The 26,910-nt window shown below is 40.7% G+C and overlaps 1 protein-coding gene across 1 annotated transcript in view; it reads right to left on the bottom strand.

Moving 5' to 3' along the window:
- The window catches only part of LOC119905976 (2-lysophosphatidate phosphatase PLPPR4), a 58,922-nt gene that overhangs the window by 16,919 nt on the left and 15,093 nt on the right, over positions 1 to 26,910 (bottom strand). The window contains exons 2-3 of the mRNA XM_038723431.1: positions 17,686 to 17,871; positions 6,828 to 6,957 (exon numbers count right to left, since the gene is read on the bottom strand). Coding sequence (XP_038579359.1) covers positions 6,828 to 6,957; positions 17,686 to 17,871 — 316 coding nt within the window. The remainder of the gene's footprint in view (positions 1 to 6,827; positions 6,958 to 17,685; positions 17,872 to 26,910) is intronic.

Below are 26,910 nucleotides of genomic sequence, written 5' to 3'. Positions count from 1 at the left end.
TATATGTGCCAGAATTAGCCAAAAGGCTGTTTTACATCTGCTGTCTTTGATATACTACTGATATCACTGTTATATGTGCTGTACAGAGCCAATATAGGTCTAAGTCTAAAACATTACAGTCTAATTTGAAACACATAGTTTTTATAGTTGATAGACACATTGTATACAATTCACACTTACACTGATAGCAGTTGCTTTAACCCCTTAATGCCGATTGTCATAAATTCGCATCACACCTCTTCCTTTCAGACTGCAGCTGAGATAGCGTTTGTATTCCCCAAATGCCTGTTTGTGCATATTTGATATGTATCTGGGAACCTTTTGCAAGCACTGGTTTCTCGTTTATGCCTGTTGTCGCTAATTTGCTTCATACCTGAATTTATGTCTTTTCTATGTTCTATAGACAAATTTACAATTTCCACTTAATTTAACATCAACCTGAAAGCAAATGAAAACAGAAATATTTTTTTTACTGTAAATAATTTCAGGCATCAAGGGGTTAATGTTTGCTGTCTGTAAGACATACAGACATGCATACACATTTAAAACAACAGGGAGTAATGCATTACATTGCGCTACTCTTACAAAGTTGTATTTTTGTGTACTTGTACTTTTGTATTTTTAAAATCAGTAACTTGTGATTTTTTATTACTAGGTATTCTACTTTGCAACTTCATGGTTTAATGGTAATTTCTCTCTGAGGGTTAGTGTCACTGGTTAGCCCAGTTGATAGAGCACAGGGTTCATACACTTCAAGTTGTGGGTTTGATCCTCACAGAAGATTAACTGTTTTTTCCTATTTGTCTTTTTCACAATCCTCTTCAACAGAGTTCACAATCAACCTACGGACTTTTCATTTCCCCATCATTCTCATCCAGAGGAAATTCCTGTGCTTCTCATTCAGGGGAATCCATTTAACATTGCACATTTCCTGAAATAGCCGTCAGGAAATGTGTGATTGGATCCCCCTGAATCTCTTCATAACAACTTTGCTAAAGATGATAACAAAAACCACAAAAGAAGAAAAAACAGTTGTTGGGAGCATGAGTCAAACCAGCAACCCTTGAATTACAAATCCTATTCTTTACTAAGCTAACCTGTCACCCTGCAAAGTGTTCCAAAATTATCGTAAAGAAACGCACCTGCGGATCCCTATATTCAGCTAGGGTTTGTTATTACGAGAAAACTATCCTGTCATCACGGGGAAACAACAGTCTTTATCTCGAGATCACAAGATAATTATCCCGTTATCACGGGAAAAGTGAGACAAATAAATATTAGAATGGATGGCCGCTTAGGGCTTCTGTAGTTTTCCATTTTTGTTTTGTTTTTGTGCCATATTGCATAGGAAGTATAGGAAAGCAAAATCCAAGATGAGATGTCATAGTTGTTTCCTTCTTTTCTCCTAGACACAAATGAGCTGCTTTTAATACCAAGATGAAACCAAAGGCCTTTTCTCCCACTTCTTAAATTCATCTCAGGAGAAACAACCATATAAAATCTCATTTATGTCTGACTCTGATCAAAACAAGAGATCTCTAACTGATCTTAAATAAGTCTTATTTAAGTCTCCTGAACATTGGACCATGAGATCAGAAAAAGAGCTCAAAGACAACTCAGCTATGCTTCCTGGGTGTCACGAGGGCCCGGCTATGAGCCTGGTGCGAGTGTTGTGGATGTTTGTCTGGAGTGCGTGTGGTGAGCGTGTTTTGTTTGTCTCTGCTTGGCTCTCTCTCTCGCCAGTCTGGGAGCTGGGGGCGTGTCTGCTGCGGGCTCTGCACTCACCTGAGACTCATCCTCAATCAGCGCACCATCACAATCAGCCACGGCTCAAATAGGAGGCTCAGAAATTCAGTCCCCGCCGGATTGTTGAATCTCCACACGTATGTCTTATCAGCCCCAGCCAACCTTAGAATCTGTCTTGCATCGTGAGAATTGTTTGCATCAGTCTAACCTTTGTTTTTCTGTCTCAGAAGACCTCCACCGCCTCAGCAAACCGCCAGCCTGTAAGCTCTCGGTTCTGCCTGCAGCTTGGACACTTCCCCGCTATCGGATTCCCCCCCTACCCCGGATCTGGGAGAGAGCCTCAGCCTCGAACCTCTGACTTCCCCTGCTCATTCTCTTCCGAATAAACTGTCTAACTCAGATCTGCGTTTGGGCCTTCTCTGCAGAAATTTACGATGGGAATCTAGGTCGGTGCCATGCCTTCTTACTCCAGTGTGGTCTCGTTTTTGATCAGCAGCCCAGAACCTACTCCACAGAAGGGTCTAAGATCGCCTACCTGATCTGGCTTCTCCGGGGTGAGGTGCTCGAGTGGGCAACCGCGGCATGGGAGAGGCGCTCGGCTATCACCGAGATGCGGAAGGTTTTTGATCACCCGGTGAAAGGTAATGAGGCATCCAAGAGACTGCTACACCTGCGCCAGGGGAGCCGCAGCGTGGCGGAATATGCCATCAAATTCCGGACCCTGGCTATGGAAGGTGGCTGGAACAACAAATCACTGATCTCTGTATTCTCCACGGTTTGACTGAACAGTTAAAGGTCTTGTTTCTTACCCTGAGAGCTCTAATTTGGATGAATTAATTTCTGTCTTTCCGCATAGATAACCGCTGCCGGGAACGTAGGAGAGAGAGACGATTAACAGAGATCGCAAACAGCACTCGTTCCCGAGCCCCACACTCCAGAACTTCTCCAGCTCCAATTCTCCAGTAACCATCATGAGCAGATTAGCTTGTTCATCATTGACTCCCCTCACACTCCGTTAATTCTTGGGCACCCCTGGTTAGTTAAACACAACCCCAGTATCTATTGGTCCCCAGCCAAGATCACTAGTTGGAGCCCCACCTGTCACTTGGAGTGTCTTAGATCAGCCTCACCTCAGTCAGTCCCTGTACCCAGCTCCTCAGCCCTTACTCCTGACTTGGCTCACGTTCCCCCAGTTTAACATGATCTCCAAGATGTGTTCAGTAAACAACAAGCCCTGACCTTGCCCCCCCCCCCACCGTCCCTATGATTGCGCCCATAGACCTGCTGCCAGGCGCCCCCCTACCTAGCAGTAGGCTTTACAACATATCCAGACCTGAATGAGAAGCCATGGAAAAATACATCAAAGACTCTTTGGACGCTGCAATCATTAGACCTTCCTCTTCCTCCCTATGGGCAGGCTTCTTTTTCGTAGAAAAGAAGGATAAGAGCCTGTGCCCGTGCATTGACTACCGGGGCCTCAACAATATCACCGTTAAAAATAGGTACCCCCTTACCTCTCATGTCCGAAGCCTTTGATTCCCTGCAGGGAGCGACCATTTTCACCAAAATTGACCTTCGTAACGCCTACCACCTAGTCAGAATTCGTCAGGGGGACGAATGGAAAACGGCGTTTAACACCTCCTTGGGCCATTTCAAATATCTGGTGATGCCCTTCATTTTGACAAATGCACCGGCTGTGTTTCGGTGCCTCTTAAATGACGTCTTAAGGGATATGCTAGGCCGCTTTGTTTATGTCTACCTTGATGAGGACTTGGTCTTCTCTAAGAATGAAACTGAACATGTCTGGCAGGTCCTGCAGAGATTACTGGAGAGTTTGCCAAGCCAGAGAAGTGAGTTTCACGTTTCCACTGTCTCCTTCCTGGGCTACGTTGTCACCAAGGGGCGGGTCATGATGGACTCATCCAAGGTAAAAGCGGTACAAGAGTGGCCCAGCCCAACAACCAGAAAACAGCTCCAGAGGTTCCTTGGGTTAGCTAACTTTTACCGGAGATTTATCGTGTAGCTGCGCCTCTAACCTCTCTCACTTCCCCTAACAGACCCTTCTCCTGGACCTCGGAGGCAGAGAACGCCTTCGTGGAGCTCAAGTCTTGTTTCTCCTCAGCCCCCATCCTCGTTCAACCTGACCCGTCTCGGCAGTGTGTCATGGAGGTGGACACCTCGGACATTGGGATGGGAGCTGTTCTCTCCCAGCGTTCTGCTGAGGACAGCAAACTTCACCCCTGTGCCTTCCTTTCCCGCCGCTTCTCCCCCTCAGAGCGCAACTACGATGTTGGTAATAGGGAGCTGCCGGCAGTGAAGTCAGCCCTGGAAGAGTAGCGCCACTGGCTGGAGGGGGCTGAGCATCCTTTTGTCGTCTGGACCGATCACAAAAACCTGGAATACATCAGATCCGCCAGATGACTGAACTCTTGTCAGGCCAGGTGGGCTCTGTTTTTTGGGTGTTTTAAATTCTTTGACTTACAGACCCGGCTCTCAAAACATCAAACCCGACGCCCTATCCAGAGCCTTCAACAAGGAGAACGTGACCCCAGTTTCGGATACCATCTTGCCCCGACTCCTGCATCATCGGAGCCATCACTTGGAGCATTGAAAAAGAGGTGAGAGAGGTTCTCTGGAATGACCCAGGTCCTGGCAATGCTCCACCCGGCACCTTTGTTCCACCTTCTCGCACCTTAGCCTTTCTCCGCAGGTGTTTCTGGTGGCCCACTATGGAGGCAGACACCAAGTCATTTGTTTCTGCGTGTTCCGTCTGCGCCCAGAATAATCAACCCAGCACCAGACTGCTTCTCCCTCTCCCTGTTCCTCGACGCCCGTGGTCTCACATCGCTTTGGATTTCATCACTGGCCTACCTACTTCTGATGGTAACACTGTCATTCTCACTGTGGTTGATCGATTAACTAAATTTGCTCATTTTTTGCCCCTACCTGGATTTCCTTCTGCTAAAGCTACTGCTGAGGTCCTGGCTAAAGAGATTTTCTGTATCCATGGTCTGCCCTGTGATATTGTCTCGGATCGTGGTCCTCAGTTCACCTCAGCTCTTTGGAAATCCTTCTGCCTCGCCATCGGCGCCACAGTGAGCCTAACTTCCGATTTCCACCCTTAGTCCAACGGTCAAGCCGAGCGTGCCAACCAGGAGTTGGAGAAGACCCTTCGCTGCCTGGTCTCCTCCAATCCCTCCTCCTGGGCCTCCCAACTCCACTGGGTCGAATATGCCCACATTTTTCCCACAACACCCTGCCCAACTCAGCCACAGGTCTGTCCCCCTTTCAGTGCCTATATGGTTTTTAACCACCTCTGTTTCCCTCTCAGGAAAGGGACGTCATGGTACCTTCAGTCCAAGCCCACATCCGACGCTGCCACCGGACATGGCCCCGAGCCCGTGCATCCCTGCCTCAGGCCTCAGGCTGATATCAAGATCAGGCCAACCGTCGGCGCTCTCCGGCCCTGAAATATTCCGTGGGCGACAAGGTATGGCTCTCCACTAAACATCTGCCCCTGAAGACCAATTCTAGGAAACTGTCACCCAGGTTCATCGTCCCCTTCCCTGTGGAGAAGATCATCAATCCTGTCACCGTTCGCCTTAAGCTTCCCCGTTCCCTCAGGATCATTCCATGTTTCCTGCATTAAACCTGTCCTCATTAGCCCGCTGTGAGCTTATAATATTGTAATCTCAATTCAGTATCCAGCTGTCTTACCTAAATCTCAAAACCTCAATCTCTCTTCATCTCATCCTTTTCTCCTAAAGGGTTTTAGGAGCAACAATTCAGATTGGAGTGATCTCAAAAAGATATACTATTGAGATCTTAGTGTTTTCTCAAGAGTTAAAGAAAATACTATTCTGAGAAAAAGATTTTTCCTCTGGGGTGTGTCTATGGATCTCACAGCGAGTCGTTAACTGCAACTTTATGGTCTGAGCAAGCAAGCGGCTGGGTGCTAGTCAAAGTTTTGTCGAGCAAAATCATTCCTATAGTTTGACCGTGTCTTTTTCGCACATAGCGTTCCTTTAAGGGCAATACACTAGAAAGAGCTAACAACTACGCTGTGGTAACGTTATAACTAAAGTTCCACAGAAAGCAACATGAAGAACAGCTGCAGGCATCCCACATAATACGCTCATTAGTTAGTGTTGCTTGCCGCTCAGTTTCTCTTGACTCTCCCTCAGTATTACAACATTAGTCCAACATCGTCGAGCCTGCTAGCCATATTAGCTGTGCAACATGCTAACACCAAGTTAGCTAACCTACAAAATAAACATTCAAACAACACACAACACGGCAACACATACAGCTTCCAAATTTGAAGTCTGGTCACATATAGCCCATGGCGAATTGAACCGTTAACGGAGCTCATTATGCTTGTGGAATTCATGAAGCATTAATTTATTCATTTGACACACAATAAAGTGTAAAGCAAGAAAGTATGAACATTGTGGTTGTTGCGGTGCTTGCCATCTTTTGCGGTTGGCTTGGCCAATTGCGCGGTATTTCAGTTTTGCGGTTATCATGACAGCCCTACATCTACTTTAATTACTGATTTAATGCACCACCAGCGAGCACGCCAAGTGACCCAAATCAAACACTCCCACGATGTTGCAGTTGCGGTGACTACCCTTGCTTAGGATCTTCTAACTTCCTTGAGGTGTGTGAGGCCATTCTGCTGTTTGTGACAGTAATCTCTGTCACAGCTGTGACGTGACGTTTTTAAGAGCACAGAGCACAGAGAGGTTGAGTGGTATTACTTTATTCTGCTATTACAGTTGCAGGCTATAAAATTTATGTGGCTTAATAATGCACCAGCCGCAGTGTCCATAGCTATTTTTGTGTAATTGTAATTCTTGTAAGGCAGTAGTGAGGTGGTTGTTTAATTATAATTGATCATCAATTGTACACAAAATGTCTGTCTAAATGTTGGTTCTTGCTCTGTGGAAAAGCTAAGCAATTGCTGAAGATTTTATTTGCCTTATCTTGCAAATGAGTCATAAGAAAAACCTGCAAAAACAATCATCAGTCAGTTACCAAACTTTCAGGCCAGTGTACAAAAAGAAAAAAAACCTGTGTACCAACGAAGCGGACGGCTCTGCGGATGAAGGAGTTGAAGTTGCAGCCAGCAGCATTGATGTTGGCCTCGGCCCCGGCACCACTCTTCCTCCGAGAAAGACAGCAGAACAGGATGGCCTCTCCGATCATTATCTGTTAATACAACAACACACCTGTCACAAATGTTTGGATGCACAAGTGAATGACAAGGGTGTGATTTCTAGGGCTTGACTCAAAGATTCAAATATTCGATCGTTGGGTGCGCATTCGATTTCCAATTTTAGGATTTGAATATTGAGTTTTTATTCACATGCCTGACCTCTGCTCACAGCAGTGAACGTAATGCTCCAGTTCACATCAAAGGGAAAACAAAATGAAGACCTCAGCTGTGTGGGAGTTATTGGGTTTGTTAATTTCTTAGTTGCTTCATTTTCATCACAGTCAAATATCCAACATTTTCAAGTTAATCAAGGCAGCAACAAACAAACAACAACATAATGAACAAATTTAACACTCATATCATTGTTAGAACTTCTTGGGCATCCATCCTTCTGCTGTTCTGCCTCTATTGATCAAATAGCCTACATACCTGTAATTCGTGAAATGATGGCCTGCTCAACATACCTCTTGATAAACCCCCTCATCAAGCAGCCACTTGAGCCTGGCTATAAAAGAGATCAAATCCCCAACATGTTAAAATACCCAACTTTACAGCAGAAAAAAACATGTCTACAGCTTGGTTCAAAAAATATTTTTTGTGTATATAGCTAATTTTGTCCTTCATGACAACTGTGAGGGGGGTGAATGTTTTTGTAACTCACCTGTGTAAATTATATGAAGCCTATACAGTTCTGCATAGTTAGGGGCATGGCCGCTTTGAGTGACAGGTGGCTGCTGGTACAGTCACTGCTAACAGTTAACCTCACTCAGCTATTACAGTCACGGAGATCACCATCTCTGTCGTGTTTGTGCCTTTTGGAGATTTCTTCATGCAGATACCGAACGAATAATAGAGAGAGAGACCCACCAGGAAGCCTGTGCTCCAGTTGGTGAGTGAAATTGTAGCAATAATTAGCAGGTATCAGTGTCGGCATACATATAGTCCATATGCCAAGCTGGAATTTGGTATCACCTAATGTGGCAAAATCTCTTTGGTACCAGTTTGTTTGTAGGGTCCAAATATATATATATATATATATATGTATGTATATATGTGTACATACTTTAAAACATGATAACCATTTCAAATGAGTAGCTTTACAATTTTTTTGGGACAATCATTGTTTTTGCCATTATTGCCCTACAGTATCTGTACAGTAGGTTTGTGTGAAGTCAATTGTAAGAGGCAGCCATACATGCTATATGTTAATTTTTTCAGGACAGTCAGGACTATCCAGATCTGCCATCATTTGACATAATATTACTCGTATATGTTTTATATTAGCCTTCATATTAAGGAAAAATATTTTTTCATCTATTAAATTGGTATATTTGTACATTTAGCTCAAAATCTGTTGATGTTAGGGAGGATATCTTTTCAGATATGGATAGATAAGAGTTTCTGTAATCTGTTTATATCAGGTTATATATGTACTGTATATACTGAAGTATCCAATATTTATGCATTTGACTCATAACAGTTCAAAATAGCACTGTAGCAGCAGGACAGAGGGTCAGTGACCTTCTACGGGGAGAGCAGTGATTGGTGGTTATGTAGGGACTGAACCCTTCTATAGAATTTGACCTCTAACCCCTTGTTTTGTTACTTCAGAATAGTACTGTACCCTTCTATGGGTTTGACCTTTTATTTTGCAGACTCAGACCCCTCTATGGTACCTAACAGATACCTAAACATATCCTATATAAGCTATGTTTGATGAACAGAGAGACAGAGTGGCCATCGGGCTGGGTCACTCTCCAAGCTGCTGCAGAGCTTGTAATTGATGCTGAACTCCTTGATTTAATAAACTTTATGATCAAGAACAGTGTCAAGCGGGTTTCCTCTCAACACATCATCGCAGCATTATTGTTCGGACACTACAATATAATTGTATATATGTACTGTATATGATCATGTTATATATGTACTTTATATTAAATACATTGCTAAAACTTCATCAGATCAGAATAACATCAAGTCAGTTAAACTGAAGTTTGGAAAGTTAGGAAGCACAAGTGATTGTGAATCAGTGTTACTTGTTTTGGTGCAAATGAAAGTAACAACAGGTACACTGGACAGGCAACAGCAAGACAACCCCAAAAAAAGGGAATGGTTTTGCAGGTGGTGGCCAAGACAATTTCTCTCTCCGTATCCTCCCTGAGTGATTGCTTTCTAGTTTTGTGTTTTGCTAGTGACCTTGTCACTACTGGTAGCATGAGACGGTACCTGCAGCCCATTCAGGTGCACAGGTAGTCCAGCTCTCCAGAATGGCATCTCCATACGTACCGTTGCAAGGTCTGCTGTGTCTCCCAGTTACAGACTCAAGAGCATAGAGGAAAAACCAGGAGACGGGCCGTTACACGAGGAGGGCAGGAAAGGGCAGTAGAGCGGCATCAACCCAGCAACATGACCGGATTCTGCTCCTTTGTGCAAGTAGGAACAGGAGCACTGCAGAGCCCTATAAAATGACATGTCCTTGGGCAAGATACTGAACCCTGGCTGTTCCACCAGTGTATGAATGTGTGTGAATGTTAGCTTCTGTTTGAGCACTTGCAGTGTAAAAGCGCTTTGACTGGTCGCAAACTCTAGAAAGGCGCTATACAAATACAGAGCATATACATTTACATTGATGCTATTGACTAGCCCTCATGTTTCCCAGACCTGAATCCAACTGAGAACCTCTTGGACGTTATGTATTGATGCATCCAATGCCAAATAAGAATTCGGCAGGCAGATAATCCAGGTGACAGCCACAAGCAGTGCGGAACAGCAGCACACCTAGATGTATTTTCAAACTTGACCAGTGAGAGGTGCACACAGTCTGAATAACATGTCAGACTAACCAATTATACTCAAAGACAGTGGCGGTGAGACAGCCAATACAAATAGTTTCGGCGTTGTGTCATGGCAACTATAAAAGATAACTTGTGTTAAAAGACAGAAGCAATGTTTATTTAGTTTTATTTGTAAGTTGCATTTAATTAATTGATCAAATTGTGTTTTTATTGCAGTGTATGAAAAAAAATGTAATACTGATAAATACCTAAAGGCTTACACACACACAAGCTACAGAATATACCATATATATTTCCACACAAGTTTTTAAGGCCTGTTTTAGTTTAAAATTTATGAAGAAAAACATTAAATTGTTAGTATATATAATCCTTTATATAATGAGCTACATTCATTGATTTACAAAGAACTATTGTCATTTTACATACATGTGTATGTAATTTTTTTTTTAAACAATGTAATTTGTCATTATTGACATTTCATGTAAAATAACAGTTGGGTTGTTCATTTACAGGTAATGTCCATAATTTTTGAGTTTTGTTTGCAATTTCAAAAAATGGAAAAATGCTGTAAAAATTTCGAGTTAAATCACTATCTAAATCATTCACTGAATAAGGTAACACAATGAATGAGCCTATGGCCCACTCGTGAAATCCCTTGCACTTGCAGTATTACAAACTGGGTGTCGGTGCAACATACCAGGAAAAAATGCTGTATTAAGTTACTGCAAACCAAACATTTCCTACTGCTGCTTCTTCTCATTAAAAGCATTTAACTGACAAACCACGAGTTGGCTTTTATTATGAACTAAAAATAATTTTCCGCTTGTGGATACTGTTTTGTGCCTGGTTTTCACTTGAGCACTTGGTGGTTCACGAGAGACTTCTATTCCACAAGCTGCTGGGAGACAGATCTCTGAGAAATAACATTTTATCAGCAGATATGAGGAGTCTGAATCTATTGATGTCTGAGGGTAAAAAACAAAATAAAAAGCTGTTTGACATACATCAGAGGGAGCTGTGAGATGTGCGGGGCTCGGGTCAATGTTAGAAAGTTGAGTTTTCCCTCATCATGCTCTGCTGCGCATCTCTACCTTGGTTTCATATAGTGACCTTCTGGGAACACATTGTGGTTTTAAGCTCCTTGTGTCTCTTCTCCCTGCATGTAATGCATAGTAATTTTTCTATCTTGCTATGGAATCAGTCATTCACTGGTAATGGGTTGGGCATCCCTATGAACTAAGAAGAGAGCTGAGTTGTTTATGTCTTTCTGTTTATTTTAAGTTCAAGGTAAAGAATGAGAGAGTGAATGTGATTTGGGTGCAACAGAGCTCAATGTTCAATTCCAAGCTTGGAGGATTATGGTTGGTTCTCCATAGACTTACTCTTTAACTGGATGTCAGTGTAGGACAAGAGAAGTATGGGGTCTATTGCCCCTTTTCCTACACATGGTACCACTTGTCTTTTTTCCATTAGGAAAAGTTATACCTGCTACCTGTTACTTTTTTTGTATCACCTCTGTCGAGGTTCCTAGTCTACTAAAAGGTGAAGTGAAAACACTGCAGACTACTGATTGGTTGGCAAATCCATGTTGGAAATAACCTTGCTAGCAGCCGGTGTGCAGCGCGTTCTGCTGTGTGTTTACAGCTGAGCTACTGCTGCTAACTTTAGCTGAGTTTAGGTGCTAAGTTTGTTTTCAGTTTAAGTTTCCTTTGGTGTTTCTACCGGGGGCTAAATTACCACCATCGCCGTCTCCTCCCAAAACAAATGGACCTGGGGTCTCATTTATAAACGGTGTGGACATACAAAACGGGTCTGGAAACGTGCATACACCACTTCCCACTCAAAGGTTGTGATGTATAAAAAGCAAACTTGACGATGAGTGTGCGGTCCTCCACGCAAACTCTGAACCATGCGCACGCACATAAACTGGTGAAATGTGAAACAGCAACTCAATGAAACAGTTTGAAATGAATAGGCCTACTGTTATATATATATCAAATATTAACTCTGAGTATTATAGGCTTAAAGCCTTTCTGTATAAACAAACACCCGTTTGATTGATGCGCCTGAAGTGCGCAAAAAAATTTTAAATCATTGCAGCGCACAAAAAGAACCAGATTTAGGATAAGAAAACACAAACGGAAATATCTGTTTCTGCAAAAGAACGCCTCAAATATGTTGTACTGTTTAATCGGGAATCATTAATTAATACTTACATGCAGTGCAATTTATTTTCATAAATAAGGTGAACAGGAGGACGTATGACATTTAAATTGATGCCTTTTTGTGTGTCAGTCGAGCAAATACGAGAGTATAGTTTCATATTGTTTTCCTCCAGTGCACAAGCGTTGCGTGAAAGTCTGTTTTTTACCCACCAAACAACATGCTTCAGCTTCACCAAAAGGAACATCAGTGTCACAATTAAATTTCATTTTGTAGCTTTTCTGTCGGAGTTTGCCTCCTTTTCTTCCTGCAGTCAGTACGTATTAATATTGATGAGGGGCGTTTCACTGACCATTTATAGGCAACTATGGGTGCCACATTTCAAGTTGATTGTGATTTATAAAAGGAACATTGCTTACGTACACACGGTTTTATTAAGTCTAAATATTTTTTGGCGTACGGCATTTTTGGCTTTTGGGCGCACGTACACTTTTAGTGAGGATTCTACACACAGTTTTATAAATGAGACCCCTGATCATTAAAACATTAAAAACACTGAATAAAGCAGTTTTATCCTACAAAAATAGTGTCTCTTCACCGAACACTGAGTGTCAGCAAGCTGACCTCTTGACAGGGTAAGAGCTGTTGGCTGGAAATGTTTTAATGTCAGTTGACGCTTATGTAAAAGTGGTAGAAGGCAACATAACTTTTTCTTATTTGTCTTTATCAATAGGGCCGTGCTGTTTCACCTGAGGTGCCCCAGAACTGCCTGCTTACAGACTGTAGGTTTTAGGCCACTACTGTTATGCCCATCTGTAGTACTAAAAGTCCAGAGGTGTCTCAGAGATTCTTTAGGCCTAATGGTATTTCACAAACTTCTCATCTCATTGATGAGGCTAATGGCTGTGCTATGATGTGACAATCTTTGTGGAAGTTTGCTTTGAAATCTTTGATTTATACTATAGAAATACTGTGATTTTAATAATATATTCTTATTGTTTGAAAGGTTATTACCATATTTTGTGATATTGACATTTTAATATAATACTATGATACTGTTATTGCTTTACCATGTCATTTGTATTGTTCTAATTCAGTTTAGATGTCAGGTACACTCCAAGAGAGTAAAACCCCCGAAGACCAAAATGTTGTTTTTCAGTCATTCTTCTAGACCAAAAACATCCCCTTTTCCTTAAAATATGTCCATTCCGGGGCTCGGTTAGCATGTACAAGGCTGAGTCCTTACTGCAGCGGCTTGGGTTCAAATTCAGGCAGCAGCCCTTTGCTATGTGTCACCCCCCCATCTGTCTCCCTCTTTCCTCTCTATCCTGTGTCCTATCTAATAAAGAATAAAGAATTTTTAAAAATGCTCAGATTAAACATGATGAAGAAGAAGTGCTTGGTGAGAAAGAGTCTGATCTGATGAAGATCTGACTGTAGTGGATGAGGTGGCTGGTTTTATTACAGCCATCAGCATAACTACAATGTAAAGACACACAATAACACAAACTAACAGATAGACCAGAGAAGTAAAATTCCTCTTTTTGTCAAGGGAGTCTGGTGGCTTTGACAAGAACACTATAGTGACTCTTTCTTATTAAACAAAAAGGATCTTACTCTTTATAAAAAGGTCTTTCTCTGAAGTGATCTTTTCCATCATGTTGTCAGGCACAAATAATCACAATCTGAGCCTGTCAGCGGCAAAAACAAGCACTTTAGTGGACGTACTTTCACAGGGCACAATTGCCCACAAGGATTACATTGCAACACTGTCTCGCTGCTGCTGACTGCAGCGCACTTGCTTAGTCCTGGACCAATTTCTAAAAATGGTGTCCCAATTAGTCACATAGCCCCAAAAACATGGAAAAATAGAGTCCAGGTCGAAAACTACCAAAGTAACACTTTAAACGCCCACACACCTGTGCACCATCCACGCAGGTATTTTTGCTTATATTACCTGATAATTCATTCTCAGAACTACACCATGTAAAACCTAGCATTTACTTTTGTGAGTAGCAAAGCAAAGGGAACTACAACTTTATCTCATTATACAAAATGATAATCTACCTTGTACCCTATACATGTGTAATCCTTGTGCCTGATGTCAAAGCCCAGGGATTTATGTATTCAAGGTGGGTTAATTATTACACAGACGGAATAATTAAAGGATAATTTTCTAAATAGAAACTTGAAAAGTTAAAAATATTGCCTGTTAATGTAAGTACTACTATTGAATCTACAAGCTTATACATATGTAAGTATATAGACTATAGCCAGATAGCCTAGTGTGCAAATCACATTATTATATGATAACCAGATTTGTACACACACACAGTTTCTGATTTGGAAGACAATTTATGCTTCTTAATTGTGTTCCATGTCATATGGCACTGCTCAACCCCCCAACCGGTCGAGGCAGATGACCACGCACTCTGAGTCAAGGTTCTGCTCAAGGTTTCTACCCGCTAAAAGAGTTTTTCAAGAATCAAGAAACTTTGTCACTGTAGGCATACAACGAAAATTAGTCTGGCGGCTCTCAGTGACCAGCATCATCAGCAGGAGGATAAAAATAGATAAGGAAACAATATAATAAAAAGAAATGTAAGTATAAATATAAGTTTAAATATAAATATGAAAAGGGAGGCACGTGGAATGCAGGTAAGCAAGGAAAGTGGAAACTGTCAAAAAAGTTTGACAGTAAACAGTAGAGACATGAGATGGATGGTATATACCCTATGTGCATGTGCCTTTTGTAATAAAGTATGCATTAGCAGCAGATAGATAAATTAGTCTATAATTTATTTATAGTTAAAGTTATTTAAATTTTATTATTCTATATATAGATGAGTTAGATTTTTAAGTCTATAACTTCTGTGACAGGGTCGGGGTGATAGAGGCTACAGCTTTGGAAAGAAGCTGTTCCTCAGTCTGTTTGTTCAGGCTATGATGGCTCTGTATCTCTTCCCAGATGGCAATGGGACAAACAAGCTGACATGGGTGGGTTGGGTCCAAGCTGATGTTGCAAGCCCTCTTGCGTAGACGACTTGCATTCACTGTGTCCAGGTTCGGAAGCACAGTTCCCGCAATAATTTGTGAAGTTCTTATCACACGGCCAAGCTTTGGGGGTTCTCTGCAGAGCAGCTGGCACACCACACTGTGGCGCAGTGGAAGATGATACTATCTGTGGTGCTTCTGTAAAAGATTATTTGGAGGGAAGTTTAGCCTGTCTAAGTTTTCTTAAGAAGAAAAGCCTCTGTTGAGCTTTCTTCGCCAGGTGGGAGGTGTTGAGGGACTATGAGAGATCTTTTGTTATTTGGAGTCTCAGGAACTTGATGACATTGACACTCTCCACCTCCTCACCATTTATGTGGCGACCGGGGTCTGTTTGTGAGAAAGTCCACAATCCAAAAGCAGAGTGAAGTGGGTGGTCCCAGGATAATGAATTTGAGTACCAGTTTATTAGAGATTATAGTAGTGAAAGCTGAAATGAAGTCAATGAATAACATCCTGATGTGTGTTTTTGGATGCTCCAGGTGGGACAGGACTGTATGAAGTGCAATGGAGACTACATCCTCCGTGGATCTGTTGTCTCAATAGGCAAGCTGGTGTCTGTCCAGATCAATGTGCATGATGGTCTTCATGTACGATGGCACAAGCCTCTCAAAACTCTTTAAAATAACCGTTGTCAGGGTGACTGGGGGGTAGTCATTCATGTCTTTAACTGCTGTTTTCTTGGGAACAGGGAGCATGGTTCCAGATTTAAAACAGGTGGGGACCGCAGCACGCTGTAGGGAAAGATTAAAGATGCGGGTGAACACCCCTGCAAGTTGGTCAGCACATGATTTTGGTTTGCTGCTTTGCTGACACCCTGTCTGGTCCTGCTGCTTTGGTGATGTCAATTCTACTCAGAGCTGATCTCACCTGGGACTGGGTATATGCTCCTCCTCTGTTTGTGGTGTGATACAAGCTCTCGCTCTAGTGTTGTGGCTGTTGAAGCATGCAAAAAACTGGTTCAGGGCATCAGGGAGTGTAGCATCTTGGATGATCTGTGAGGTGCTGCTATTGTAGTCTGTTATAGTTTTTATGCCTCTCCACATGCTACAGGGGTTGTTGTTTTCAAAGTGAACCTCAGTGCGCTGCTTGTACCTGTGTTTAGAGACTCTAATGCCCTTTTGCAGTTCTCTTTGAGCATTCCTGTAGGCCAGCATGTCTGCCCTGAAAGCAGCATCACATGTTTTGAGCAGAGACCCTACACTTACGTCCATGGTTTTTGGTTTGGAAACACCTTTATTGTTTTGGTGGTTAGTACTGTCTTAGTACAAAAGTCTATGTAAGCCAAGACAGATGACGTATATTCCTTCAAGTCTGCTCCCTGTGCACACTTCCCAGTCTGTGTTTTCAAAACAGTTCTGCAGTGATAAGGTGGCCTCTTCATTCCACAGTTGGACAGATTCAACATCTGGTCTGGTTCTGCAGACTAGAAGTTTGTAGGATGGAGTCATTTTCAGTTAGATGAGGTCTGATAAGCCAAGGTGTGGTGATGGGGCGGCTTTGTACGCTCCCGGGATATTTCTGTAGATTTGATCAAGGATATTTTTATTCCTGGTTGAAAAGGGACATGGGCTGAACGATTATTTTATTATTATTCACATACATACATACTCCATCACCTTTACTGGAATCTGCAGTCCTGTCTGCTCTATAAACAGTGCGGCCTGCTGACTCAATAGCTACATAGGGAAATTTGATGTCCAGCCAAGACTCTGTAATGATGTCACACAGCTGTCCATGTTGTTTGAAGTAATCCTCAGTCATAATTCATCCATCTTGTTGACGTGTGACCTGCAGCTGGCGAGGAAGAGACTAAGGCTGGGGTATGTGGGTTAGCCTGTAACTTTTGCTCATAGGCCAGCTTTCTTGATCTCTCATGGAATAGAGTTAGCGCTTCCCTTTTCCAATTTTAAGAAGTTCTGCTCAGTGCTAGTGTATATGTTCACCGATCACTTGAACTAGTAGACACACAATATAACAAAGGTACTGCTGTTTGACTGAGACCACCGAGCCACTGCTTCCACACACTCTGCCATCTTGCATCTAAACTCAAGATTTTCCTTGCCTGTGTCACCAAGTGATGGTAATTGTTGGGTCCCTGTAAATAATATTAATAGTACTGTCTAGACCTGTTAGAAAAGTGCAATGAGATAACTTCTGTTATGTGTGATTTCTGGGTCTGTCTTGGGGTAAAATTACTTCCTCTAAGGATAGGGACTTGAGACTTTCACCCTCAATAATAAACATGTGGTTCAGGTCAGGGAACAACCGTTGTCATGGTTAAAAGAAACCTACACTCAATATTCAATCATGAATTGTACATTTAGATACATTTAGATTCAAGTGGCCTTTTATTGTGGCCAAAGGCACACCGGTGCAATACCCATACTGTCTGATCAGCATCTTGATATGCCACACCTGTGAGGTGGATTGATTATCTCGGGAAAGGAGAAGTGCTCACTAACACAGATTTTGACAGAATTGTGAAAAATATTTGAGAGAAATAGGCCTTTTGTGTACATAGAGAAAGTCTTAGATCTTTGAGTTCAGCTCATGACGAATGGGGACAAAAACAAAAGGGCTGCGTTTATAATTTTGTTCAGTGTATTTCACTCTGCTAATGCCAGAGGGTGTATTTCCTTCTGTGAAATCCTTCTAAAATTAGATTAGTGTCATAGTTTTTTTTGTGTAATTTCTGTTTCTTATACTTACTGTGATGGCGGGTCCAGCGAAGGCCAGGCTGAGCAGCATCAGCAGGGGGATCACCTCGTGATTGGGGTCGATGTAGGGAAGGCTCAGGCTGCGGTCGTGGCAGTTGAAGCCAGACCTCACTGGCTTGAACACATCTGTCCACTCCAGAAAGTACAGACTGACCATAGACGAGACCAGGATGGGCAGCTATCAATGGACACGACGGGAAAAGACAGAAATAAAAAGTTACAAGAGAATTCAAAGTCATAAACAGCTGAGGCAGAAGGAGCTTTAACAGATTGCCAATGAATAAATAAATAGATAAGCAGGCAGTCAATGCTGCACATCTCCCCATAACCGTATGCTTCAATAAGCATGCTAATATAATTTGATGATTAGGACGATGGCATGGAAAGTAGTGACCTGAAGGGGGTGAGTATTGTGCTGGGAGTAATTGAAGATGGCATGTGGAATTAATTGCTTTCATAAACATCAAGTGTTCCCTCGGAGCTCAGCTCAGATCTAATGTAGGAATTCAACTATACCCACAAAAAAAATGAGAAACAGTTAGTTCACGTTTATTATAGCCAGCTTGAGGTTTTAAAATCATAAAAGACCAATCATAACACAGCAGTTTAATTCAAGCCAGGAAATCAAGTTAGAGTCATAAAGCCAGTGTTGAACTCTTTGTGGAGCAAATCAAAGTGCTTCAGTGTTCTGTGGAAGATAGACATGGATCTACTATGCAGAGGGATCGGTTGGTTATGTAAATTTCTGGTTTTCACATGCGGAATGGCTCCAGCAATTTCACTACTGACCTGTCACAGTGTCAATTTACTGTGTGCTATGAGATGTGTACTGAGAGAGCAGAACTCTTGAGCTGAGAGGACAGAGTCCAGACAAACTGTCTTCACCAGAGACACCAAAACTGTCAATCTGTTTCATGGACACAATTTTCACTAGGCCATATAATAGTTACATGTCACAAATATATAAGAGGACAGATACAGACTCCAGGAGGGCACCTGTTCATTTCAATAAAAGCTGATTTACTGAGTGCATATGCAAAAAGAGATTTCTCTCTTGCTTGTTCAATTCTGCCTTGTACAGCTGACTGCATTTGTGCATCAGTGGCTCTCTGATTTTCTTTATTCTGGCCTACCTCAGTCATCAATTTCTGCAACTTGTCCAGAACACTAGATTCCTAACCAGAACGAAAAATGTAATAACATCACTCCAATCCTCTACACTGGCTCACTATACATTTAATTTGCTATTTTCTTAGACATATACACTGGATTTCTTTCATTCAACCTGATTAAACAAAAATATGCCAATTTTAGAGCATTTTTATATCATGGTCCTCCCACTTAAATTAGCGCCTTCTTTGGAAGTCTGGACTAAAAAGCCACCTGTTCTCTTTGTCAGACAATACACAACTTAGCACAACCTACTTTTTGGTTCAATAACCTGTGTTTGAATCTGAATCTTACTGTGCACTTTATAGCTTTTAATCACCATTACTTTTTATGGTTACCTGATTAATAACAGTATCAATTAGATTTAGAAAATTACAGTAGACTTTTAAAAAAATATATCAAAATTCCATTCATCTGTCTTCTCTTATAATCTATCACTGCGGCTGTTGTACTGTATGTTACTACTTTGTTGTGTTTCTTTGTAAAGTGTTGATATGTGCGCTTAATATACAGTATCATGATTCACTTATCTCATGACCTGTCCCCACCGGCTTGGCCAATGGACTTTACATCAATATGATGTCAAGCACATAAATGCTACTTTGACAGTTTTAGAAATAAAACTTCATGGTTTAACATTTTATAATGGCGGTCAGTGGGGGAAATGCTTTGTGGGAAGCAGTGGATGTTCTTTGTGGCACAGCAAATGGCCATTTTGAAGAAGTGGCAGCATGGCCAACTCTGTCACACTGTATCTACATGTCTTAATGTATCCATGGGACTGCCACATTTTCGTGCTAGAACTGTGTGGGTGGTGATGGAGCAGTGGATAAGACACGTGCCTGTTAATTGATATGATTCTAAAGCATCAATTAATATTTTTTGCAAGAAAGGACTTATTGTTTTTTAAGTTGGAATGACATTCATCCTTGACATATCAGATCTCTTTTTCGCAGAAATAACACAAATAACACTTGTTTTATAACCTTCCATAAAAAAGCTTACAACATGGATAGAGGGAGAGATGGACTGAAATGGCACAACTAAGTCAAGCAAACGGGATCAATTTTAAACAAGGCCGGCAACATCACTGCATATCTCTTTGGGAAAACATGAGCACCTCTGACATACAGTATATCTCATTGACACAAGAAATGAAAACCCAATAACCATTTAACACACCAACATTCTGCAGTCCTGATGTGTCAAAATGCCTCCCCAAATATTTTCTAACAGCCCCCCAGGCTCTGTGGTGTATCATTAAAGCGTCAACAGAGGACTGCAGTGAGATGCATCAGTGGGAGCTGAATGTGGCCCGCAGCATCATGGGCTTTTATCATGCAGCTTTAATACTCCATCCATGATTCTCTGGTACACAGCGGCAGGCGCACTGCTCACTCAGCTAATGCTAAGTAGAGCTGCATGATGGAGAACGGCCCCACTAGGAGCCCAACACAGGGGTATCTCTTCAAATGAACACTGCCTGGGAGCTGACCCATTTATACATACACATTTGTAGGCACAAATACAACCACCCAGAGTGCCTCTGTTTGTAGACTTCCTTCCTTTTGTCTGTCTCACACTTCTGCCAGGGGTTACTCACTAACATACTAGTTTTCTTGTCTTTCCATCCTGACTTTCTATCATTCCCTCCTTTCTTTCCTTAGAAAGAGAGAGGTTTCAATTTTTAATTGTTAATCACTTTATTTAACATTAGTGGTAACCACAATTAGGATATTTGTACAGATGGGAGACATTAAAAAGAGAGGTTGAAGGAAGGCAAGAATAAGGAAACAAAAGGATGAAGGAGGTGTGGTTAACAAAATCCTACATGATATTTTAAGCCATATTCACAACCCACAAGAGTATTTAGAGAGCTCCTAACTTACAGTGGCAGTAAAGTCCTAAGAAGGAGCTCTAACTTTGGAAAGACATTCAGAGCAAGTACAAGAAAGTGTGTCATTGATCCCAGTGAAAGGTTAAAAGGTTGAAAGGTTGCTATGGCAACCAGCAGCCGGTAGCTCTTTGCTACATTTTTGTTTTTATCTGATTTTTGCGGCTTTATTGCCAAAATATATTTTACCTCTGACATAAATAAACAAAACAGTCATTGGAAGATGAAGACTGGGTTTTGGGATTAAAGAGCAGCAGACCACGATCCACCCGGCCCAAATAACCGGACCAGGTACCACAGCCACAGTCTCAGAGGAGAGGAAAGAGACCCAGGAGAGGAGCCATCTTGGCCCAGCTTGGATTTAATTCTGCTCCTAAAGATCCAGTCTGGACAAAATGGGACTTATTTTGACCAAGCAATGGAATTCAGAGACTGCTGTGCCCACATCATTACAGAGACCTGTCCCATCAACATCCTGTATCAAGCACTTAGCAGGTGGTCCATGTTCCGAGCTGCAGCGCAAGACGAGAGGAGGTAGACACTGTGTTTCACATCGATGATGCTTGGTGCACAAACCCAGTCAAGATGGACTCTGTTTCCCAAATGTCAGACTGTTTATTGTGAAGATGAAGATGGTTGCTGTTGTTTACACTCACCCCAGATGCAAATTCAAAAAATGCACTGTATATAAATGTGTTTTACGATGATGGTAAAATTACTTGTCAATCATTATTTGTCAATGATGTCTGGTTGCTTTGAGGAGAGCGATATAACAGCTGTTTCTGGTTAGACAAAAAGGATCGTACTCTTTAATAAAAAGGTCTATCCCTGTAGGGTAATTTCCATAATGTAGTGTGACACTTATAATAACAATCTGAGCCTGTCAGTGGCAAAAACAACCACTTTAGTGGACACATTGACGGGGCCCAGAAGGATAATATAGCAGCCTGTTGCGTGGCTGCGGGCTGCAGCGCTCTTACTCAATACTGGACCAATTTCTATTAGTTACCCAGACAAAAACATGGGGAAATTGTGTGCAGGTAGAAAAATACCTAGGTTTCCCTTTAAGTTAAAGGTTTTCTGCGGAGTTTTCTTGTATATAAAGTTTCTGTTCATATTCAGTGCTTCACATCAAAACACAATGTGTACATCCACGAGGTCTTGCAGACATGCTGAATGTATTTCCTTCGTCATAAAACATTTTTTAATTTAATTAATGCTTTAATTCTTCACTATGTTTACTAGCTAGCACTCTTCCTCATCTCTGTCTATTGTATCACCCATGTGCTCGATAAAGAAACATCAAAACATGGACCAACTCATACAAACATGGCTACAAAGTGCTACTTTGTAGCATGTGCTACAGTGGTCGTTAGTCCACATGGTAATTTCTAAAAACTGAATTGCTGATATCAGAGAACATCACTAAAAAGAAAAACAAACAAACATATTGATTGACTGACAAATAAAGTGGCTTAGATAACCTGGATAAACCGTTAACTGATCATCTAACTGCTCATGTTTGTTGACCCATCTGCAGGGACACTGAACGTCAGTCACAGTTTGGGGTGCTGAGAGAAGGTCAGTCTATATAATCACGTCATACTAAATGGTGCATATCATGTCATAGTTTATAATAATGCCTGGTTTTAAGGGGTGCTGCAGCCCACTCAGCACCCCCACTTTCTGCATCCATTCCCGACAGACTTTGTTTCTAGTGATGTCACCATGGTCCCAGATCTCAGCAGTTACTTTGAGTTGAGTACAACCTTATAATGGCTGAGAGAAATGATGGACAAAGCTGAGAAATTTAAACACTTGATTCCCCTTTTTTCAACAAACACCTGAACCACCTCTTCCTGTGATTCCTGCGGCCATTTTGTTTTTTGCTTATACACTAAAGTTCCCTTCCTCACTCTGACAACTGCTTTCTTGAGCGATATGCTTTATGAATAGTTATTTTTAGGTTAAGATTTACTTTTTTTAGGACCAGGAGGCTTTGTGAAATATGGCCTTAAATTTATTTCAAATGAATGGAACTCTATATCTGCATGAATTATCACTGATCGAGTCATCTTCAAATATTTGTTTGTTGAAGAACTTTTTAACAAAAAACTTTCAAATCACTTTACAACTAAAACTAATTTTAGGAAAGGCAAGAAATCTTGTACAGTGCATAGAGAGGGTGAGAAGAGTGATGAAAGGGTTTAAATCATTCACATATTAGAGTTCAGAAATTTTCCTAGTCATCCATCATGGTGATGGTACCTCTGATTAAGCCAAGCAGTTGCTTTTAAGGAATCAAGCTCAAGCTAAACTTGAAAAAATACATTTACATTAATATAAACCCTCTGGATAATTATAATGCTATTTGTCATTCCTCTAAGCATCTGTGTTCTGAGGACTGAGAGAAATGTCAGCATTTAAGTTTTCTGACTCATTTAGAATCAATTACAATTTTTTATAGTTATGTTGTCTGTATATATTTGTTTTTTGGTTTTGGTTTCTTAATTGCATGAGAATTTGTACACAGTTTGCTTTCTGTTTCTGTGTAGTGCTGCAGCTAATGATTATTTTCACTATTGATTAATCTGCCAACTATTCAGTTGATTAACTGGTTGGTCTATAAAATGTCAAAAATCTGTTACACTTTTGCAGAGCCCAATGTGATGCCATGAAATTGCTTGTTATCCATGACCAACAGTCAAAAAGATAAAGATAATCAACTTACAATCTTATAAAAACAGAGAAAAGAAGTGAATGCTCACATTGGAGCGGTGAGAAGTAGGTAATGTTTTTAAAATAGTTATTATTAATCGTCAACTGACTAATCCATGAACCTTGGTCATCCCTGGCCTTTCTCTCTGGGTGCTCTGGCTTCCTCCCACAGTCCAAAGACATGCTAAGGTTAACTGGTGACTCTAAATTGCCCTTAGGTGTGAATGATTGTTCGTTTCTATGTGTCAGCCCAGTGATGAACTGGCGACCTGTCCATGGTGTGCCCCTGCCCTCGACCCTGCGTGGATAACCGATTACACATAATGAATGGATTAATGGTTTGGACTAATCCATTAGCCATCTATTTGTCGTAGCTTTATTTGTAAAATTAAATTAAAAAAAGAAAGAAAAAAGATGTAGTTCAGATGTAAATACACTGAATGGATATTGGTGAAAACTTCTGATCCTAACTAGAGTCAGTAATGGGGTTTGAAATATTAAAACATCTTGAATGGATAAATAAATGCATGAGGCAACATGCATTAGGGAAGGATCCTGCTCATGTGTTCCATTTTGAAACCAGCACATGCAGCCCAAGGTGGGGTAAACTGGAGGTAGAGGGACAGCACAATGTGACTTCTATTTATGTAATATTACACAGAGTAGCAGGATGGTTAAAATGTATTTTCCTTAGTTCATCATATGTTTCAACACATGTATTGAATGAATTTTTGAATACACAAAAACTAAGACATTTTAAATAAGAATGACTTAAGCTTTCATGAGCATGCTTTTTCTGACTGTAGTAAACAAAAACGGATGCTTCTTAAGTATAGAAACATTTCAATAGAGCCTAACATCACATGGACAGACAGACAGACCTTAGATCAGTTTATTTGCACAATTATTATGATACAAATACATTCAATAGAAAAGCCATATTACAGTGCTGGAAAGGAAGACTAAAAAGCTTATTCAGAGTCCTTCCTTTATTTAAATAAATAAAAGAATGACATTGTTACTTACCAAAAACAAAACAAACAGAACACCAACAATATCTATATACAAAACACACAAGCCAAGATGAACAGTTTTAAAAGAAAAGAAGCAAACAAGAATAAGTATGTACAACATATTTCAAGATAAAATAAGGCATGTTTTAACTGTGTCTGACAAGATGGCAAGGAATATACACTGAACAAAATTATAAACGTAACCCTTTTGTTTTTGCCCCCATTCATCATGAGCTGAACTCAAAGATCTAAGACTTTCTCTATGTACACAAAAGTCCTATTTCTCTCAAATATTGTTCACAAATCTGTCAACATTCTGTGTTAGTGAGCACTTCTCCTTTCCCGAGATAATCCATCCACCTCACAGGTGTGGCATATCAAGATGCTGATCAGACAGTATGGGAATTGCACAGGTGTGCCTTAGGCTGGCCACAATAAAAGGCCACTCAAAAGTGTGCAGTTTCATCACACAGCACAATGCCACAGGTGTCGCAAGTTTTGAGGGAGCGTGCAATTGGCATGCTGACAGCAGGAATGTCCACCAGAGCTGTTGCCCATGAATTGAATGTTCATTTCTCCACCATAAGTTTCATCTTCAAAATAAACAGTATGACATTTAGGAAACAGAGTCCACCTTGACTATGTTTGAGCACCAAGCATCGATGTAAAACGCAGAGTCCACCTCCTCTCATCTTGCCAGAGTCTTAATTAGTGAATTAATCAATTAGTCATTTACATAAAATTACATACAATTAATTATCAACCAGTCTGAACATCTGTAGAATACAAAAGTATTCTTAAAAACCATTTTCTGAATTACAAGTAATTTGGTAAAACATATGGATATGTAGCAACCCAAAAGTTGATATAGGGGTGTTAAATTTTAAGTTGAGAGAAAGGTGGATGTCAAACATTAAAGCTATAAAAAATGGTCAGTAAACTAAACAACAAAGACCAATCTGAAGTTGAGAGACAGGTTATCAAAAGGTCTTGTCAGGTGATCATAACCTTGACAAAGATTTTCTGCTATGTACACCATCACCTCTAAACCTCTCCATCATGATTGTTGCTGCATTGGACCGTAAACCATCTGCTGTCAAGTCTATACCATCAGGAAGAACATGTGGAACTGGGGAAAAAAAACCCTGACAAGAACTGGTGACTATTGCTTTGATAAAAGTTTATCATTTATGTATTCATTTCAACATGTAATTTTCGAAGAAAGAAGAAGAAGAAATTAGCCTATGTTTTATATCTGTCACAATAATTGCAAGCCAAACATAGGGCTACAGGCAGTATAAATAAATTGGCAATCCACTGCAGCCAAAAGCATTTTTGACAGGCATGTAACTAAAAGTTACCAATCTATATAGCCTTGAAAGACTTTCTGCAAGTTGATCACAATGCAAGAAATTAAAAAAGATTGACTCTAGTGTAAACTTTGGAAATGTTGAACTCATTGTTCTGCATGAATGGTTCTGATTATTGACAAATTCACAAATAGTCTGCATTAACAAATAAGAGACTAATTACCATGTAGACTGTTCTTCTTGCACAAGGATTTAATGAATGAAAACAAACCATAAAAATTAAACTGCTGTTTTGTCCAACTGGAATCAATATTATAAAGCTATATAGTATTATTACTAGTTTAGTACTATTATATGAAATTATAATGAATACACTAACATTAGCCCTAAACAAACCTTAACATCAGTGGTGTAATATCAGAAAACGGTTTTATTTGTGAATCAGTTAAATTGCTGAGTCTCAACTAATACGCAGTTTAAATGTTACAAATACTATAAAATACTACTATACCACTATAAAGTCTGTGTAGTCAGACTATCAGAGCTGTAACAGCTCAATGTCTACATGTGGCTATACAACATAATAAAAGTTACTATTTAGTTTGTAATCTGAAAACCTGTAAACAACCAGTCCTTTTTGAAATGTTTTAAAACTTAAGAAGGATCTGATATTCTTTATTACAGTCCAAATAAGCATGCTCATGAAATTCTAACACAAAATTCAATCTTATTTAAGATGTCTTAGATTTATGTGTATTCAAAATTCATTCAATGCATTAATTAAAACAAATGATTAACTAAGAAAAACATGTTTTAATCATCCTGCCATTCTGTGTAATATTACATAAATAGAGGTCACATTGTGGTGTCCTTTTTTCACATTATGACCTGCACCCCTGTACCTCTAGTTTACCCCGCCTTGGGAAGCTTTAACGCCCCAAAAACCTTTTGGTAAGAAAGGTGCGCACACACACACACACACACACACACACACACACACACACTGAGAAATAAACACCAAGAACTACTCAGCAATTTATGACCAAAATGGTGATCTGAGGACATGTTTTAAAATTACAAGGCATAGAGTTCTTATCCATACTTACACCCCA

The sequence above is a fragment of the Micropterus salmoides genome, unplaced genomic scaffold (genome assembly GCF_014851395.1).
Source record: "Micropterus salmoides isolate LMB-PRFRI ecotype aquatic unplaced genomic scaffold, ASM1485139v1 Ms_hic_scaffold_1, whole genome shotgun sequence".
Classification (NCBI taxonomy): Eukaryota; Metazoa; Chordata; class Actinopteri; order Centrarchiformes; family Centrarchidae; genus Micropterus; species Micropterus salmoides.
This window is presented reverse-complemented; position numbering and strand designations above follow the sequence as displayed.